Source organism: Vombatus ursinus, unplaced genomic scaffold (genome assembly GCF_900497805.2).
Source record: "Vombatus ursinus unplaced genomic scaffold, bare-nosed wombat genome assembly UNPS02014801.1, whole genome shotgun sequence".
NCBI lineage: Eukaryota > Metazoa > Chordata > Mammalia > Diprotodontia > Vombatidae > Vombatus > Vombatus ursinus.
The window spans coordinates 3,114,294-3,132,610 of record NW_020954579.1 but is presented as its reverse complement, the minus strand read 5'-3'; the positions used below and the strand labels follow the sequence as shown (position 1 = coordinate 3,132,610).

Sequence of the window (18,317 nt, the reverse complement as noted above, 5' to 3'; positions counted from 1 at the left end):
ACCTGTGGGAAATAGGTGGGCAGGGTCTGTCAACTTCCCAGCCCACACCACTGACTTCAATGAGGAATCAAGACTCTAAGAGCGACACAGCAGGTGCTGCGTAGCCTAGTAGACTGGGAGGGCCTCCAGAAGTGTTTGTCCTCTTGGTGGGAAGAGGCAAGTGGGAGACTAAGATTGAGGTGGAAAAGGTGTGGTTTATATAGCTGGAGAATCAAAACCGCTGGAGAATTCAGGTCTGACTTAGAGTAATTCCTCTAAAATCAGTTTGCTTAGGGGCAGCAAGGTGGCACAGTGGATAGAGCCCTAGAGTCAGGAGGACCTGAGTTTGAATCCAGCCTGAAGATACTACCTGTGTGACCCTGGGCAAGTCACTTAACCCCAATTGCCTCAAAAAAAACCCAGAAACAAATAAAATAAAATCAGTTTGCTTCTGACCCATTTCGAGGGGGAAGATACCAACTCACAACTGTCTAGGAACAGAGAGCCCAGGGTTTAAAAATTTATTCTTTAAAAAAAAAGTTTTATTGATACCTTCTCTCTTTTGATCACAATCATTTCCCACTTTAGGACACTTATTCCTGAAAAAAGCATCTTTGTACATCTGGTAACCCACTTAGCCAATTGGAGGAAATCAGTCCTAGGGAGAGACAGTTGGTGGGGTGGAGTCACCAGTTTGACCCTCTGGGGAAGCTGTTTCTTGGCCCTGTGTTGAGGAGGGAGGCTGTTGATCTTTGACCTCTTGGACACTGGTCTCTGAGGTTGGGCCAGTCTCTGGCTTTCCCTCTAGAACATTTTGGGGCCCTCTGTCACCTTCAAAAGAACTGACAGTAACCTCAGGGACAGAAACTTTGCTTTCTGGAAGAAAGCCCAGAGGTCTGGGAACTGAAAGGCTAAAAGGTTGACCTTTGACCTCTTGGATACTGGTCTCTGAGATTGGGCCACCTTCAGACTTTACCTCTGGAACATTTTGGGGTCTTCCATAATCTTCAAAAGAACTGACAGTGATCTCGGGGACAGAAAGTTTACTTTCTGGAAGAAGACGGCCCAGAGATGTAGGAACTGAAAGGCTAGATTGCTTCTCTTGGACTGCTTTAGTTTCTTCTGAAGCCTGAGGGGCAGGTTTCCTAGGTAGGGCTTCTGTCCCTTCCCAGGGACAGATTTCTGCCAGGGTACCCTCTGTTTTACTTCCCCCTAGTTCCATGCCTTCCCAAGGGCATACCTCTGCTGTTATGCTCTTTATACTGCCCTGGCAAGTGGCTTTGGTTTTGTCTGGTTGAAGAAAAGGGGCCCCTGAGTCTGTACTCTCCCAAGGACAGACTTCTTGGCTAAGTTTCTCCGTTTCTGAAGTGTGTTCTCCAGTCTCTGTGGAGCTCTCTTTTCTAGGTGTTTTTCCCTTCTGTCCTTGGAGCTCTACGTTGATACCCTCCGCCCCTTCCTCTCTTGCTGCTTTGCTCATCTCCCAGGGGCAGATCTCTGCTTTGCTTGAACTCATCTTGCCCTCCACACCTGATACCTGGGAGCCAGCTTTGGGTCCAGCAGTGTCGTGAGGATCTGGTTGGGAAGGGGCATCCCCCAGGTCTGTGCTCTCCCACAGATAGACTGTCTCTTGCTGTCGGATTAGCCTCCCTTGTTTTTTGTGTGTAGTGACACTCACAGCTTGGGTGTCTGATTTTTTAGAGGGTTTTCTTTTTCCCTCTTGAGATTCTCTGCCTTGATCCCGCCTCTCTGTCACTTTCTCAGTTGGTCCTTCACTCACTTCCCAAGGACAGATTTCTGCCACATTGTTTTCTGGTGCATCGACTTGTAGCTCAGTGGCTTCCCATGGACACACCTGAGTCACCCTACCCCCGACACCAAGAAGTACTTGGGAGCTGATGGTGTCCTGAGTGTTTGCCTGGATGGACAGACCCCCTGAATCTGAATCCCCCCTTGGACAGATGAATCCCCTTGCTCCATTGGGTTTGATTCCTTCTCTAGAAGGAGGATGTTGAGTCTCTGCAGATATCCCTTTCTCAAGGTTTGCCTGATCTTTCTTTAGGTATTCTCCATCTGTTTCCTGTCCCAGTCTCCCTTTCTGTGTTGTTTTGTCACTCACTTCCCAGGGACAGATCTCTGCTTTCTTGTTGGAAGCATCTTCCACTTCCCAGGGACATACCTCGGCTACTTTGCTGTCAGGTGACTGGGAGGTCACTGGGGCCTGAGCTGAGTGCATGCTAACAGATTCTTGCTCTTGACTCAGTTTTGCTACTTGTTTTGATGTTTTACCTCCCAGCTCTCCAGAGTTCCCCTTTTCTGGAGTTTTTCCCCTATCCTTGGCTTCCCCATCTATCTCCTGTCCCAGTTCCCTTTTCTCAGCTGCTTCTTTGTTTACCTCCCAGGGACAGATCTCTGCCTTTACATTGGATAACGCTGCCTCCACCTCCCATGGACACACATCAGCTGTCTTGCTCCCCACAGTGCTTAACACCTGAAAACCAACTTTGAGTTGACCAGTGGCTTGACTGCCTATTTGTGAGGAGGAGTCCCCTGGGTCTGTGTTCTCCCAGGGACAAGTTGTCTCTCTGTCTGGGATTAGCCTCTCTGTCTTTTCCTGAGCAGGAACAGCTGCTTCTTTGAGTTCTGATTTTCTGAACCCTTTCTCTGTATCCCCATGGGAATCCTTAGCTACCTCAATTTCCAAATTGTTTTTCTCTCCTACATCTATTGGCTTCCAGGCTGTATCTACAGTGTCAGTAGACATAGCCTGTGCTTGCCATGGACAGACCTCAGCTGCCCTGCTCCCAATGCTACCTGATACCTGGGACCTGACTGTAGGTTGGTCGGTTTTCTGAGGGTCTGTCTTTAGAGAAGATATCTCCCAGGGGCAGACTGCTTCCTCAGTCAGCTCATCTAACTTTTTTGAAGCCATAGCAGTTGATTCTTTGGATTCCCCCTTGTTCTCTAGGCATTCCCCTTTATTTTGTTCCAATGCCCTTTTCTCTGCTGCACCTTCACTCATCTCCAAGGGATGGATTTTCCCTTTGGCAGACCCTGTTGTACTTGGTTCAAGGGCTTCCCATGGACATATCTCTGCTGTCCTACTACCCATAAGGCCAGGCACATTAGCAAGGTATGACTGCAGAAAAAGGGTCTCTGGGTCTGTGCCTTCCCAGGGACAGGCTGCCTCTCTTTCTCTTTTCTTAGCTTCTTTCCAGGTAGAATCTCCAGTCTCTCCATAGCTCTCTTTTCCAGAGACTTTTTCCTTTTCTTGTACCAATTCTCCATCTGCCTCCTGGACTGGTGTCCCTTTTCCAACAGTTTTATTCATCTCCCAGGGACAGACCTCAGCTTTTCTGCTAGACAAATCCTCTTCCATTTCCCATGGACATATCTCAGCTACCTTGTTTCCCACACTCTCTGAGAACTCTGAAGTCACTGGGGTCTGAGTTGGGCTGCCTGAGGGACCCCTAAAATCTGTACTCTCCCATGGGCAGAGAGATTCCCATTCTTTACCCAGTTTCTTTTCATCTTTCCAAAGTATTGTTTTCCTGAAGATCTGTTTTTCTTCTAGGGAGTGCCTGTCTGCCTCCTGTGGCAATTTTTCTTTACCTCTTGTTCCATCACTCACCTCCCAAGGACAAATCTCTGCCTTTGTGCTGTCTTGTTTATGAGCTTCCACCTCAGTTACTTCCCATGGACATACCTCTGCTGCTCTTCTCCCTATGCTGCCCAGTACCTGGTGGCCACCTTTAGGTTGGCTAACGTGTGGAGGACCTGATTGGGTTGCGGGGACTCCTAGGTCTGTGCTTTCCCAAGGACAGACTGCCTCTCGGTCCTGCAGCTGCTGCTCAGGCTTTTTCTGATCAGTGACCATCATTCCTGACTTTTCAGGGGTTTTCCTCTTTTCCTCTTGGGATCTCTGTTCTTGATCTTGTCCAAAAGTTCCTTTACTCATGTGCCAGGGTGAGGCCTCTGCCTTTAGGCTGTCTAGTTTATCAGCTTCTAGCTCAGGGTCCTCCCATGGACATATTTCAACTGTCCTGCTATCTGTGCCGTCAGGCAGCTGAGGACAAGCTTTAACTGGATTCTCATATCTCTGTCTTAGTTCTCTTTCTTGCCCAGGGGTTATTTCAGTTGTCTCAACATCTCTGTTCTTGCTGAAAGGATCCTGTCTAGCCTGCCTTGGACTGGCAACCCCCTTCCACTTTGCTCTCTCAGGCCCATGGGAAGGTCCCCTCGGCTTGCCCTCTCGTTCCTTGCTTCCCTCCTGGGGACAACCAGCCAGCATCCTGCTAGTGTGAGTGTTCTGCTGGTTCTGGATCGATTCCTCATCATCACAAGGGGCCAAAGCTGCTTGTTTGCTCACAGGTTTGGGCCGGCCTGCCCTCACCGTTCTAGTGGCCAACCCAGCACCCTCTTCAAAAGCCTTACTCTTCCCTACCCTTTCAGGACCACCTACCCCATTTTCTCTCTCCTTGTAGCTGCTCTGAGACTTGGTTAGAGCCTTGATGGCCAGTCCTAGGCTCCTCATGGAACCCTGTTGAATGGGGGTCTTGAGGCTATGGGATTTGGGAAAGATTCTGTGCCTTTCATCATCAGTCTCATTAACATCTTCTGGCTGCTCTATTCCAGCCCCCTCACCTTCTGTAGCTTCTCGCTTCTCTACTGCCACTGCCACAGAGAGGGCTCTGAAGAGCCTGGCTCGGGCTGGGGAACGACTCTCCCCTCTACCTGTCCCAGGAGCAGGCTCCTGGGTTGTACTTTCCACCTTGACTGGTAGTTCTGTATTTTCCCAGGGGCAAATATAGGTCAGTAAGCTGGGGTCTCGTGCTGGGGCTGGCATTGGGGGTAGGGCAGGGGCTGGAGCCGGAGCCAAAGTTGATGTGGGGGATAATGTCTGTGAATCTCCTAAGCATGCCCCACCTAAAGCCAGGATGGGCGTGGAGATCTGATGCCTAATAGGCGTAGGTGGTGGCCACCTCCCCCCTACCTCGTGAAGCTTCCCTGAGGCATGGGAACTGTCCACACTGCTGCTCTTGGCAGGTGACAGAGGAGGTGACAGGGAATCTCCTCGAGCCCGCTCTAGGTGCCTGGCCGATGGCCTCCTGGCTGGGCTCCCTGCTCCCGCCTTTCGCCTCTCCTCCCGCTCTAGCGCCAGCCTATAGCTCTCTTCCAGGTAGGCTTGGCTGGCCAAGAGCAGTGCCTTCTCCCTCGAGCCAGCTACTACACTGAGTGATTTCTGCAGAGAGGCAGGCTGTGCCCGGGGTAGCCTCTCACCCACTGCCAGGTTGTGGGCACTAGCTGACCTGAAGCCAAGGTGGGGTGGCACTTCCATGGAGTCACGGCTTCCTCCCCTCGAAGCCTTCTTTGCCAGTTTCCTCCGGAGAAGAGAATCAAGGAGTGGTGGGTCCTGCTCCCTTCGGTGGTCGTAGGTGCTATGAGATTTGCGCAGAGTTGGTGTTGGTCTCTCAGGTGTCTGGACCTCAGAACTGAGGAGACGCCGCCGAGAAGAACGAGGAAAGCTGCCCCGCCCTGGGGAGCTAGGGTCTCGACGGGCCACAGCCTCAGGGAGCTCAGCCAGGCACATCATAAAAGAGTGGCCCAATCCCCGACGTGAGCTGCCTCTCTTCTTGGGCAGGTGTGGGTTATTTACTGCCATCTTCCTGATTTTGTGAACCTCCAGCTGGGCATAGAGCTTCTTTAATTCATCCTGTATAAGCAGGTAGGATAATTTAGCTAAAGATGAGATAGAGCACACAGGTGCACTCCTGTCCATTTTCTCCTCTCTAAATCAGAACTCAGTTCAGCACCTGCCTTCACATAAGCTCTTAAATGGCGAAATCTTCCCTCCGCTAAGCCACGTCCTCTTCCAAACTTTGCTTGAAATTTCTTCCATTAAAGCCTTGCCTGGCTAACCCCCACTAGCTTCTGATAGCTGTTTGACAGTAGATCATCTAAACCTGGACTGCTTGTACTATCATCACTCACCAGCCTTGTGACATAGTAGAAGGAGCTCTTGACCCAGGAGTCTGGAAAGCTGAGTCCTAGCCCTAGGGCTACTGCCAGTAACTGTGGCCTCGGGCAATTTACTCCTAGGTCTCAATTCTCCCCTCTTTAAAAAGAATAACAGCTGCCCTTCACGGGTAGGTCGGGGGGCAGGGTGATTTCATTGCAGATTGTCAACCTCTAGTCTTAGAGAATTACCTGGGTTAGTGTGAGAATGGCATAATAGAGGTCAAAGTAATTGGAACAAGATTTAATGGGGTCTTATATTGCTATAAAATGGTCCTCATTTTCATGACACCCCAACTTCAATAACAACGACCTGTATTCTTTGAGCAAAGGACTGGTTTAAGTGAGCTAGTTTAGCAATAGAAAGGATAGAAGTGAGACCTCAAGAAGAACTTGCTGTTGGATGTAGGAGGGAATGAAGGAGGAATCATCCAATGGCCACACAACTTCACTGCGAGACATACATGGTTGGTACTTCTTCTGGGGGCGCTGGGGGGAGGACTAGCAACAAATGACTTTGTGTTGAGATGAAATCAGGAGACTAGGAAAAGCATGGAGGGAAAAGGTATTTGGGTGAAGAGCATCGGGGAAATAGAACCAGGGTGACTCAACTGGCTTACTCTAGCCGCTTCTGAATAGCTAACATCAAAAGGAGATGAGAAGAGCAGTACGCACTCGAATGTCTCCAGGGTCAAGGCTGCATTCACTCCAGGCAGAAGCAATGCTGCTGTTGAGGCAGGAGCCTGATCTTTGCAGGTCCAGCTCATCCTCGTAGACCTCAGCTGCAATCTCCTCCCGGGGAGGGACCCCTGGGTTCAGGAACTGTAGTTGATAGAGTAGAGAGAAGAAGGTTTCCTTCCCTCCTTCCCTGTTCTAGTGTCTTGCCTCCTCCCATATATTCCCTTTGCTCTGCCCTTCACCCCATTTTCCTTTGATCTTCAGATGACTCCAAGAAGAATCAAGCCTTCTTAAGAGCTGTCTCTCCATTAGGAACAGCCTTGTTGATAATATTTTTTTCAGATCCTACCAATCCACTGAAAATATTATCATCACACCTGACACAAGGATCTCTAAAACTTCTTAAATTTTTTTTTTCCCTTCCATCAGATACTATTATTTCTTTCCATTTCTTAGGCCTTGCCTTCAAACCACTTGCCTTATTTTGTCTCTACTCTTTACTAGGGCAGGGGCAGGGGGCAGGAGGTTGATGAGAGTCTAGTGGCTTCAACAGGACAGATATATCAACTGAAGTTGGGGTGACTTCATTCTCTTAAATTCCCCAGGGAAAAAAATAAGAGAACGCCAGGAGGGTGGTAAGCAGGCTGGGAAGCTTCACCTTGGGGATAAAGAGCAGAGCAAGAGTCGTCGTGACTGTGCCATGGGTGTGGATAAAGAAAAGAAGCAGGGTCCAGTCTGGGTGTAAGGAGGGGACCAAGATGAACCTGTGAATTGAGTGAGAGCAAAGAGCTATACAGCTGAATAGATTCTATCTCTATCTCTCCACCCCCCCTCCAATTTCACTGGTTTTCTTGTCCTCCAACTCTGAGAGCTGGGGATACAACATATTGGGTATGGGAGTGCCCCATCTTTTGCATATCTTAATACCAGCCTTTCCTTCAAGGCTTAGCTTAAATTCCGTGTCTATGAAGCCTTTTAAACTGCTCCAGAAGACTGGAATAAATGACCCATCCCTCCTAATTTGGCTTTCCCTTTGGACAACAACATTTAGTTTATACTCCTCAATACAGTGCTTGATTATATGTTCTTGTGTTGATGATCATTATTTTATGTATTTCCTCACCTCAAATATAATTGAAGAAATGTCCTCACCTGGCTGCATGGAAGGCAGCAGAGACCAGAAGCTCATTGTGTAGAGCAATACCCATGTAGCGTGGCTCGTGAAAGGCAGAGGGCACTGCCCGGGTGGCATAACAGAGGAAACTGCCCCAACAGAGGAGGAGCATCTCAGCTTGGAGGGAAAAGAGTCAGAGGCTGGGACACATTTGTCAACAACCAAGATCAAAGTGTCTAGTTCCCTTGTACAGAGGTGTGTGTAGGGGGGAGGGGGGGATGGCATCCTCTAGGGTGAGATACTGAGGAAGATAAGACGAGACATTAAGGAGAAGAAAAGACTGAGATTAGGCTGACACCGAGCAAAGAAAGAGAGGTTGAAGGATTTGGAGAGGGGTTCAGGCTGGGGACAGGAATAGGGCATCTCACCCACAACCATGATGTAGTCCCAACGATCATAGTGGCAGAGATAAAAGTGACGGCCAGCAGATGTGCGACCACGAATAACCAAGGGTGCATGCTGAGCTCCCCTTTCCAGAGTGCCTACTGTCCAGGCTGCCAGGAAACACAGAACCAGGAGCAAGAGAAGCCCAAGACGCCTCAGGAGCCGGCCACTGCTCAGGTGAGGCCCCCGCTGGGCTGTTCTAGACAGGAACAGTTGTAGTACTCTGTAGGGAAAGGAAGCAGTTGAAGTACTGAGGAGGCAGAGTTAACTGTGATGGGAGAGGCCTGAGGGCAGAGGGGTAGATTATAGAGTAATGGAGAGGGGCCTGAGGTTGTAAAATGCTGCCAAATAGCGATGGAGACAGGCTTGAGAATGGAGCTGGGTGATGGGAAGGGGCTTGAGAACCAAGGGGTGGATCATGTAGTGATGGAGTCAGAAAAGTAGGGGGATAGTTCTGGGGTCAACATTTGAGAAATGCTTCATTACAGTGAAAGAAATGCATCGGGACCTGGGACTGTGCTTTCTGATCAATATAGGCACCGGAAGACTTGGTTGGGGGAGCTGGAGTCGACGTGGTCTTTGCCCTTAGGCTCTACCTGTATAGCTTGAGGGTGATGGTGCCATAGACGATGACAAAGCCAAGCAGCCTCACCCACCGAAGAACAATGCATCGGAATATGCTTGGCTTGAAGTAGAGGATAAAGACCTGAGGCAGACAGGTTGGAGGTTGAGGATCTGTAACAACTATTGTTAACCTTTAGGCTGTTTTTTCTCTTTACCCCACCCTTGGCAGATCCGTCCCTTCACAGTTTGAGGTACTCTAAGGAAATCAGAGTAGGGGATGCCCCCCATGATAGTTCCTAGCTGCTTGGAGAAGGGGAGGTGGGTTAGGACAGGGAACACGGGGAGATGCAGAGTCCTAAGGTGGTGAAGACAGTTGGAAAAGGGAAGGGATGTGAATAACTAAGGGGGTGGGAGGATGTGAAGGAAGAACCTCGGGGCTAGGGTGCCCAGGCCTCGGCCATAGACTCACAGGGAAGTAGAGCAGAAGAGATCCAAAGAGGATGGTCTCCAGTAACATGACCCCAGATGCTCGGATCGTCTGCAAGCCCCAGAGAAGAGGAAAGGTTTCTGTGAGCAGGCGTGGCACTGGGCGAGGATGGATTGGGGTTCTTAGTTTTACTTCAACTAGTGGTATCCTCCCACCTAAATATCTTCAGGCCACCTCTGTGCATGCCCCACCCATGGCTCTGCCCCTGTCATTAACCCCAGTGAGGAGGTGGGGCAGTAATTTGAGCTTGAAGCCTAAATTTAGGAAGACCCATTTTAAATACTGCCTCGGAGGCTTCTGTGTGACCCTGGGCAAATCCCTTAACTGATGCCTGCCTCGATTTCCTTGACCGCATAAAATGCGGATAATACTTGCACCTACTTCACAGGTTTGTGAGGATCAAATGAAATATTTGTAAAGCACCTGGCACATAGTAGGTGCTTAATGCTTGTTTTCTGCCCTTCCTACCCTCTCAGTTTCCAGCTACACCTCTGGCCCATCCTTTTTGTCATCAGCAGACCTCTCCCCACAATTCCATTTTTCCCACTTCCAATCCTAGCCCCACCAACTCACAGCACTGTTGCCTGGCCCCTAACTCCCTACCGTTCCCAGATTGGACAACAATAATCTCATCTGGACGTGGGCCCATTCAAACAGCACAGCTCACCGCGGGGGGTGCCTAGAGAAAATATTCCTTGTTGGGATTATGATGTTGGAAAGGGAGCATTAACAAGAAAGAACTTGGGCTTGCCTTGCTCCTGCGGCAGTGGTAGGAAATCAGCATGCTGAGAAAGACGGCCAACATGCAGCAAGCTTGGCAAACCAACACAGCTGCTCTGAGCACCTGTGTCTCTTCCACCAGGCACGGTGTGGCATCCACACAGCTGGCACAGCCTTCTGGGCATGGATGGCATCGAAGCAATTGACTGGAACTGCCTCGGAGAGCCCTGTACTGTCCCACGGGCTCTGTATTGCTCTCACCTTCTCCTGTAAGAAAGACTCCGAGTATGTGAAAGAGAGGTGCTAGGCATGAGTCCCCCATCTTGAGGTTTCCTACCTAATGTCCTAATAATACCTCCCTTTCCCTGCTATCATGGGGCCACCCTATTTCTCCTTCCTTTTGGCAGGTGGTGATCAAGTGGGGTGATGAAGTACAGACCCTTTTAAAAATCTCCATGGAGATGTTTTAAACAATAGAAGTAAAAGAGGGCCCTAGGTCCCTGCTGATCCATATCTGATTTGATCTCCAAAGATACACACATTCTCTGCTCTGGTTCCTGTCTTCCATCTCTACACTTTCTTCTCAGCCCTTTTGCCCTTTCCCAACCCCTACTTTGGTTCCCAAAGGAACTTCAGGTCGTTCCTGCCTTTTCCTGCCTCCCAGGATGTGCTCCCAGCCTCTACTCCTTTCTCCCACACAGCGCTTTCTCAATCAATCAATAAACATTTATTAAATGCCTTCATTGGCTAAGCACTGGTGATACAAAAAGAAGTAAAAGACAGCCCGTGTCCTCAAAGAGCTTACAATGCAATGAGGGAGACAACATGAAAACAAATCTATACAAAGCAAGCTATATACAGGATAAATAATTAACAGAAGGAAGCACTAGAATGAAGGCTTCCAATAAAAAAAGGGGGGGAGGGGCTTAGTTGGGACTTTTTGGAAGCCAGAATGGTCATCAATAGGCAAAACTGAGGAGGGAAAGTGTTCCAAGCATAGTTGAGATTAGGTGGCTCCAACTTGGGAAAAAAGACACCACTGGCAAAATCTGAGGTACCTACCCATGGGATGACTGGGTCCATAGAAGCCTGGTCGGCAACGGCAGAGGTAGCGGCCAAGGATGAAGCCGTGACTCTCCAGGGGGATGCACTGCAAAGAGAGTAAGGCGCTGCGTTGGTATGGGAAGTGGATACTTCCAGGTGGAGCCTTTTTATCTCTAAGTAACACACACACACACACACACACACACACACACACTCTCTCTCTCTCTCTCTCTCTCTCTCTCTCTCTCTCTCTCTCTCACTCACTCACTCACTCAAAGGAATACTATCAAGATCCAGCTGCTCTTTTTTCCTAGTCATACTTTGCCTCTCCTTCCCTATATCCCTTCTGTCCCTGCCTGTAGCGTGAAGGTTAGGAAACAGGGGCAATCTTTTGCCCTACTTATAAAGGAAACCTGTCTTTTGTTTCAGTGGGTCCCTTTTTTCTCTCCCCACAAATCCAGCCCCTTGGCACTCTGGTGGGTAGAAAGGGACCCCAAGGGGTAAATAACTTCCTTTTTCTGGGGCCATGTGGCTTTAGTGAAAGACTGAACACCCCATCATTAGTGATGCCAAGAGAGTGGGAGGCCAAAGCCAGACTTTTATTTCTCCTCCATTCCTCAGTCCAAGGTAAGTAGATGATCAAAGTGATCCCCAAATCTAAATCTTGATCTCCAACCTCTGCCCTGAGCTCCACCCTCAGTTTCCATCCCTTTCACCACCTCACAAGAGTCAAGGAATAAATGCTTATTGACTTGACCTCTCCTTCCTCAAAATGCTTACCTGTCCCTCTCTCTAATTTCTCTATTTTTTTTCTTTTTGGTGAGGCAGTCGGGGTTAAGTGATTTGCCCAGGGTCACACAGCTAGTAAGTGTCATGTGTCTGAGGCCGGATTTGAACTCAGGTCTTCCTGACTTCAGGGCCGGTGCTCTATCCACTGTGGTGCCCCCAAATTTCTCTATTTCTTTTGATGGCCGTATATTGGTACAAAGACTCTAATCCTTGTTCATCTTTGACTCTTTCTCACCTTCTATAGTCATTCTGTTGCCTAGTCCTTTTCTATTATCACACTATCATCTCCCTCTCTACTCACCCTGCCCTGGTTCAGACTCATCATTGTTTTTTCTAAGCAATAGAAATAATCTTCTGCCTGCTTCCTGTCACCAATTTATCCCCTTCCAATGCAATTCAATTCAATAAATGCTTATTATGCAATTCAGTAATGCTTATTATTAATAAATGCTATGCGAAAGGCACTGGAATTTTTTGTTAATTGTCCCTGCCGTCAGGAGGAGTTGAAAGGGTGGGTTTGGAGAGCAGGACAGGAATTAGGAGTACCTGAATGAGGAAACATTCTCACCTGGCTGCATAGAAGGCATTTAGAATTTTCTACTGGGGGATAAAACATGTAATCAGATAATAAATATGAGACCATATGAAGAGGAGGTAAACACTGACAACCAGGGAAAGGCTTCCCATGGCAACTGGCAAATGAGCCTTGAAGGAAGCTAAGACTTCTAGGAGGTAGACAGAAAAAAGAGTATATTGTAGATATGAGGAAACAGCTTGTGCAAAGGCATAGCAATGGGAGAATGCAAGTTCAGAGAATAGTCAAGTAGGACAATTTGGCTTAAGCATAGGTTTTATTATTATATTATAATGGTATAATGTTTTTTTTATTGTAATAATGATGATGATGATGATGATAATGTATCATGGTACATAGAACCCTGGACATGGAGTCAGGAAAACCTGAGTTCAAATCCTGCTGAAAAGCCTGACTACCCATGTGACCCTAGGCAAATTATTTACCGTCTCTGTGCCTCAGTTTCCTCATCTGTAAAATAGTAGTAATAATAATAATAATAATAACACCTACCTCCCAAGACTATTATGAGGATCAAATATGAAAATACATGTTAAGTGCTTTGTGAACCTTAAGGTACTGTTAGCTATTATAATGTTAGCTAATAATTATTAATTTAGCATCCTCCCACCACTGTATCTTTGTACAGCCTGTTCCTCCATGTCTGCAATATCTTCCCTCCTTCCCTCCAGCTCTTAGAATTTTCAGCTTCCTTCTAGGGTTAGATCATTTGCCACTTCCTAAGGGGAGCCTTTCCTGATTGCCAGAGTGGTTAATACCCTCTTCCTCCTGCATTTATTATTAGTATGTGTTATTACATTATCTTGCATTTATTATTTATTTACATGTTATGTACATGTATGGAAATAATGTGAAGCAAAGCAGGAAAGGTAAACTGGAGGTGATTTTTATAAGGGGCTTTAAATACCAGGTTGAAAAGTTTCTATTCTGTCCTAGAGGTAATAGGAAGCCACTGAAGATTTTTGAGGAGGGGAGTGACAAGCTCAGAACTATGCTTTAGGAATACTATTTTGGCAGTTGTATAGGGAATGAGTTAGAGAGGAAGGAGGCTGAAAGCAGAGAGGAAGGGGGTGTGTGGTCATGTGAGTCCAGAAAAGGGGACAAATTTGAGAGCTATAGTAGAAGTAGCATCTGTAAGATTTGGGCAAGTTAGGAGGGCAAGGGAGAAAGAAGAGTCCTGAGCTTGTGAACCTGGGTGACTAGAAGAAATGGAGAAGTCTGGGGTATTTTGAGTTTTAGATGCCTGACAGACGTCCATATGGAGAGCTGATTCCAAGTCACCTTTCTGATTGTAGTTTACATTATTCCCTTTCTTTATGTCATAGTCAAATAGGACTACTCACCATTCATGTTTTTTTCTATGCCTTTGTTCACAATAACCCTGTCTGGAATGTACCATTTCCCTTGCCTGGAAAGCACTTCTTTCCCTCAAGGATCAGTTCTATCATCTCCTCAATGAAAGCCTCCCTTATTTCCCCAAAAGAAAATGATCTTTTTCTTATCCATATTCTCATAACACTCTGTCTTGACTTATATTTTTCACTTGCGTATTCCGTATTGTCATTACTTGTGTCTTTCCCTCCATTAGATTGGAAGCTGCTTGAGAACAAGTCTGTGTTTCATAGCTCTTTTCTCAAAGCCTAGCACAGTACCATGCATATAATAGGTATCTTTTGAATTGAATTTGGTTAAGTAATTCAGCAGGATGGAACTGGGAGAGTCTTTGCCCTACCTCTGACATTGTGGCAAAAGAGAAATAAATGATAGGAGAGAAGAGAAAAGAAAGATGGGGGAGAGATTGCACTCTCATTGGCTCAATGGGATAGAGCAATGTTAATGAAATTGAGGTCATAGTAAAAACTATGTCTCTGTCTTAGCCACTTACTTTCCATAGAATTTGACTGTTGTCTATTCCTAAGGAGAGTTATTCAGTTGTCTCACACATTGGAGACTACAGATGTTCCCCAGATATGGATGATTCAGAGTCAGCCCATCCTTTTTCCTGAAAAAACCACTCAAATCACATACCCTAATGATGAGTCAGATCATCTTTGTAAAAGGAGGGTAATTCCTGGTGTCCCCCCTAAATGTATACACACTCCAATTAGCTCATAACTCTGTAAAGTCTTTGCTTTTTCAGAAAATAAAGTGTATATATATTTTGGGATACCACTTTTTGGGGGACACCCTGTATGTGGGTACATACCCTCATCTCTTTTGCATTTTAAAGACATCTCCATTGGAATGAAGGCCTTGGGTTGACTTCTGTCCAAGGCAGATGTGAGATTTCCTAGAATCAGGGATCATAGATTTCACACTGGGAGAGATCTTAGTCTGAACCCCACATTTTACAGATGAGAAAACTGAGGTCCAAAGGAGTTAAACAGTTGGCCTGAGGATCACAAAGACAGGAAATGACAGAGCTGAGATTTAAGCCCAGGTCTCCTGATTCTAAATCAATTAATCAACAAGCATTTACTAAGTACCTACAATGTTCTGGGTACTGTTCTGAATGGAATGGATATGAAGACAATCCACACCTTCATGGAATCAACACTTCTCCTCTATATCATGTTTATTCAGAATAAATATGAGGTAGGTCTTTGTAATTCCTGGACTTCCTCTCTGGAGTTGCAAAGGTGATTTCATTAGACTCAGCCATCACCTCTTCTCAGCTGTACTCCATTACTCATAACGCTTCAGTATTGATGTCTGTAGTTGCCAATCTATTCTTTTATCCTTTTCTCTGAGTGTGTCTCTCTCTAGTCTATTTTCTGTCCACAGTCACTGGGAAGGGTTCCTGGTAGGGAACCGTAAAGAACCCCGAAGCACTGAGAGGGAGTATGTTATGGACACAATGGCAGCTTTAGGGGAAATAGTTGGGGGACACAATGGCAGCTTTAGGGGAAATAGTTGGGGACAGAACACAAATATGCTCCCTTGAAATCCTCTCCCCTGTTCTCCACGGAACACTCTGGGCTCATCACTATGGTCTCAGTTCAAATTGTGGGAGTTGAGATTTCAGCTTCTTTCTGCCACTTCTGGTGGTGTAGGTGATGTGAAAAGGAAATGGGCCATGAACTGAAATACTAGGACAGGGAGCCCCCACCCCCCATCCCAATCCCAATCCATCCATACCTGGGTGCTGTTGAGGTCACACTGGTGTGTATTGGAGAACCAGCCAGGGCCACTGGCACACTGATTGATGTCCACACTCTGGAGGTCCAGCTCCATCTGCACCAACCCCCTAAAGCAGAAAGGGTGGGGAATGGGATGCCTTCCTCCTGGCCATGCTCCTATGGGAGAGCCACTTCCCTAGCAAGGACATAACTCTCCCCGGGGACGTTCCCCAGCCCCTACCCCCACCCCTCCCTGAGCTTTTCTGCTGCTTTGATGGCGCTCTAAGGTCTCTGATGAGCGTGGGGATGGAGGGGAAATTTTTGCTGGGATAGATAGAACTGGACTGTAAGCTCCTCTTCCCAGTCCATGTCCAGGGGAAAGGAGGAGCCCAAGTAGGGTAGAGTTGGGCATCATCAATGGGAGGGGCTCAATCTGGAGGACTGGGGCTCTGTCAGGAAAGGATTTACACACCACCTCAACCCATCCACCCATGCAAACACACACAATCTTACACACACACACACACACACACACACTCACACACACCCCGCACATTACCTTTTACCTCTCCCCAAGTCAGGAATGTGTTAATTGTCACAAAGAGGTGAGGATGAATCAGAGCACCCCTGAGCTCCTACTGAACTGTTCACACTCTAGTTCCTTGCTCTGAGCAGATGGGAAAGGGCTGGGCACAGAAGAGTCAGGTTCCTGTCAGGTGGAGAGGCATCCTGCTTGGGGGGCTAAATGGGCGAGTCAATGACCAGAAACGAAATGAACACCTGGGGCAACCTCCCTGCTCTATCCAAGGCTGTGACCATGAGATCTTCGCCTCACTTGTCCAGTAGTGGTTTGAGTGCTCAGGTGTTCCAGGTTCTCTGCTTGGTTTGGTGGACCTTTCTCATGGGTTGTGACAGAGCTGGGGAAGGGTGGGGTGGGTCAGCTGGTAAGGAGCATCAGGTGCTCCATTGGTCAAGGCAGAGCAGATCTGATCATCCTCTTAGTCAATGGGCACTGCAGTGTACAATAAGACTGGGAACCTGAAATACTGGAAAAAAAGGATTCGGAAGCTGCTTCCGAAAAGGACAGGCCTCCTAGAACTTGATTGGCCTTAGGAAGGTCCTCTCTCAGAGTTTTAGTGGTCAAGAGGCTACTTCTGGGCTAGCTCCCCATGTATCGCAGAAGTTAGGGCTGTATATGGTCATTATTTTTCTCCTTTCCTCCAATCTTCCACATAACAGTAAAGTGCTCACCTGTTTGCACACATCTCTACACCAAAGATATGTGGACATACATCTGTATATGCACATTTACATACACATGAACATATGGACAACTGCACGTATTTGTACATGCCTGCACCCAAACTGTGCAAATATAGCCGTATTCATGTACAAGTCCAAGCATGAATACATATGCACATAAATATTTGTTGATTGCTATGCAAAATGTAGGACAGCATGAGTAGATAGGTAAGTTATACATATAGATAAAAATGTGTCCTATATTCCTATATTCCTATATCTATACCCACACATAGATTCCAAAGCATATAATACACATACTAGCATGCACATGTTTGCAACCCATATATACATAAATGTATTTTACACGTATGTATACATTTTGCTTATATAAATAGCATATATGTGTATATACGCATGTATGTATACATGTTGTTTATATACAAATGCACAAGTAAAAGCTCACTCACCTGACCTCAGGATTGAGATCTGGCTTGAGCCCGTAGAAAGTGGTTGAAAGTTCAATTAGCCAGCCAGGTCGGAGTCGACCTCCTTGACACTCCAGAAAAGGAGGTGAGAGGCGAACGTGACTTGTGTCACCTATATACCCATCCCCCCGTGGCCATTTGGGGCTGTCCAGGCTGCCAAGGTCATTGCTCAGTACCCGCTTTCTTAGGCCCATGGTGACCCCAACACCAGCTGGCCTTGCTTCCTGGACTCTGGCCATTGACAAATCCTGTAAGAGTGTCTCCTCTCCTGTCCTGGTGGCCCGAAGTGCCAACTGAGGCAAGGTAGCACCAGGAGCTGGATTGAAAGTCAATGATGCCCGGTATGCCTTTGGGTCACCCTCAGCCACACTTCGTACCAATGCTTGGTACCACTCTATGTCCTCCTCCACACTGGACTCCCGGATGTCATTGGCCTGCAGCAACATGTTGAGGAAATTTGCTGCCTGTGCCAAGGTACCTGCAGCTCCCTGCAGGATTAGGGGGAGTCCTAGGCTGCCTCCAGCTCCTTGTGCCTCATAGCGCTTGCTGCAGTTGGCTCCAGCCAGTTTCTGGGCATCCCCAGAGTAAAGGAAAGCCAAAGCTGCTTCTGCCCCTTCTGGAGGTGCCCAAGTGGGCACAGCTCCTAGTTTGTCTTGGGAAGCCAGGAGGGGTAGAGATCGAGGATCTCGGGGACCACCCAGGGCCCAGGCACAGAAGAAACACCAGCTCAGTAGCCCCCAAATGCCAGGGGCCATCACCTGTGCTCTGATGCTTACCCTCATACCAACTGCGATGGATTGCCCAACCTCTGAGAGACTTCAGTATCCAGGTCACTTGAGGAGGTGAATAGTTCAGGAAACTCTGGAAGGAGGCTGGCTTCAATCTAGAGAGATTATTGTATTCATGCGTGCTGAAAATGTGCCTTTTGCTCTTGCTCTCCCCGTCTCTCTCTATCTCTGTCTCAGGCTCGATCTTTCTCAGCTGTTTTTCTTTTCTCTTTAACCAACGTCATAGGCTGGCTCCTGGATGTAAGCAAAGGGGC

General features: G+C 47.6%; 1 protein-coding gene across 1 annotated transcript; it reads right to left on the bottom strand.

Annotated features, from left to right (window-relative positions):
• Positions 1–637: 637 nt before the first annotated feature.
• Positions 638–18,057, bottom strand: GPR179 (G protein-coupled receptor 179). Its single transcript, XM_027872948.1, has 11 exons — positions 17,258–18,057; positions 15,565–15,673; positions 11,061–11,148; positions 10,030–10,265; positions 9,261–9,329; positions 8,824–8,933; positions 8,212–8,450; positions 7,822–7,960; positions 7,328–7,433; positions 6,667–6,813; positions 638–5,689 (listed from the first exon to the last, which is right to left on the bottom strand). The coding sequence occupies exons 1-11, from the start codon at positions 18,055–18,057 to the stop codon at positions 638–640; spliced, it is 7,095 nt and encodes a 2,364-aa protein (XP_027728749.1).
• Between the last annotated feature and the right edge of the window lie 260 nt (positions 18,058–18,317).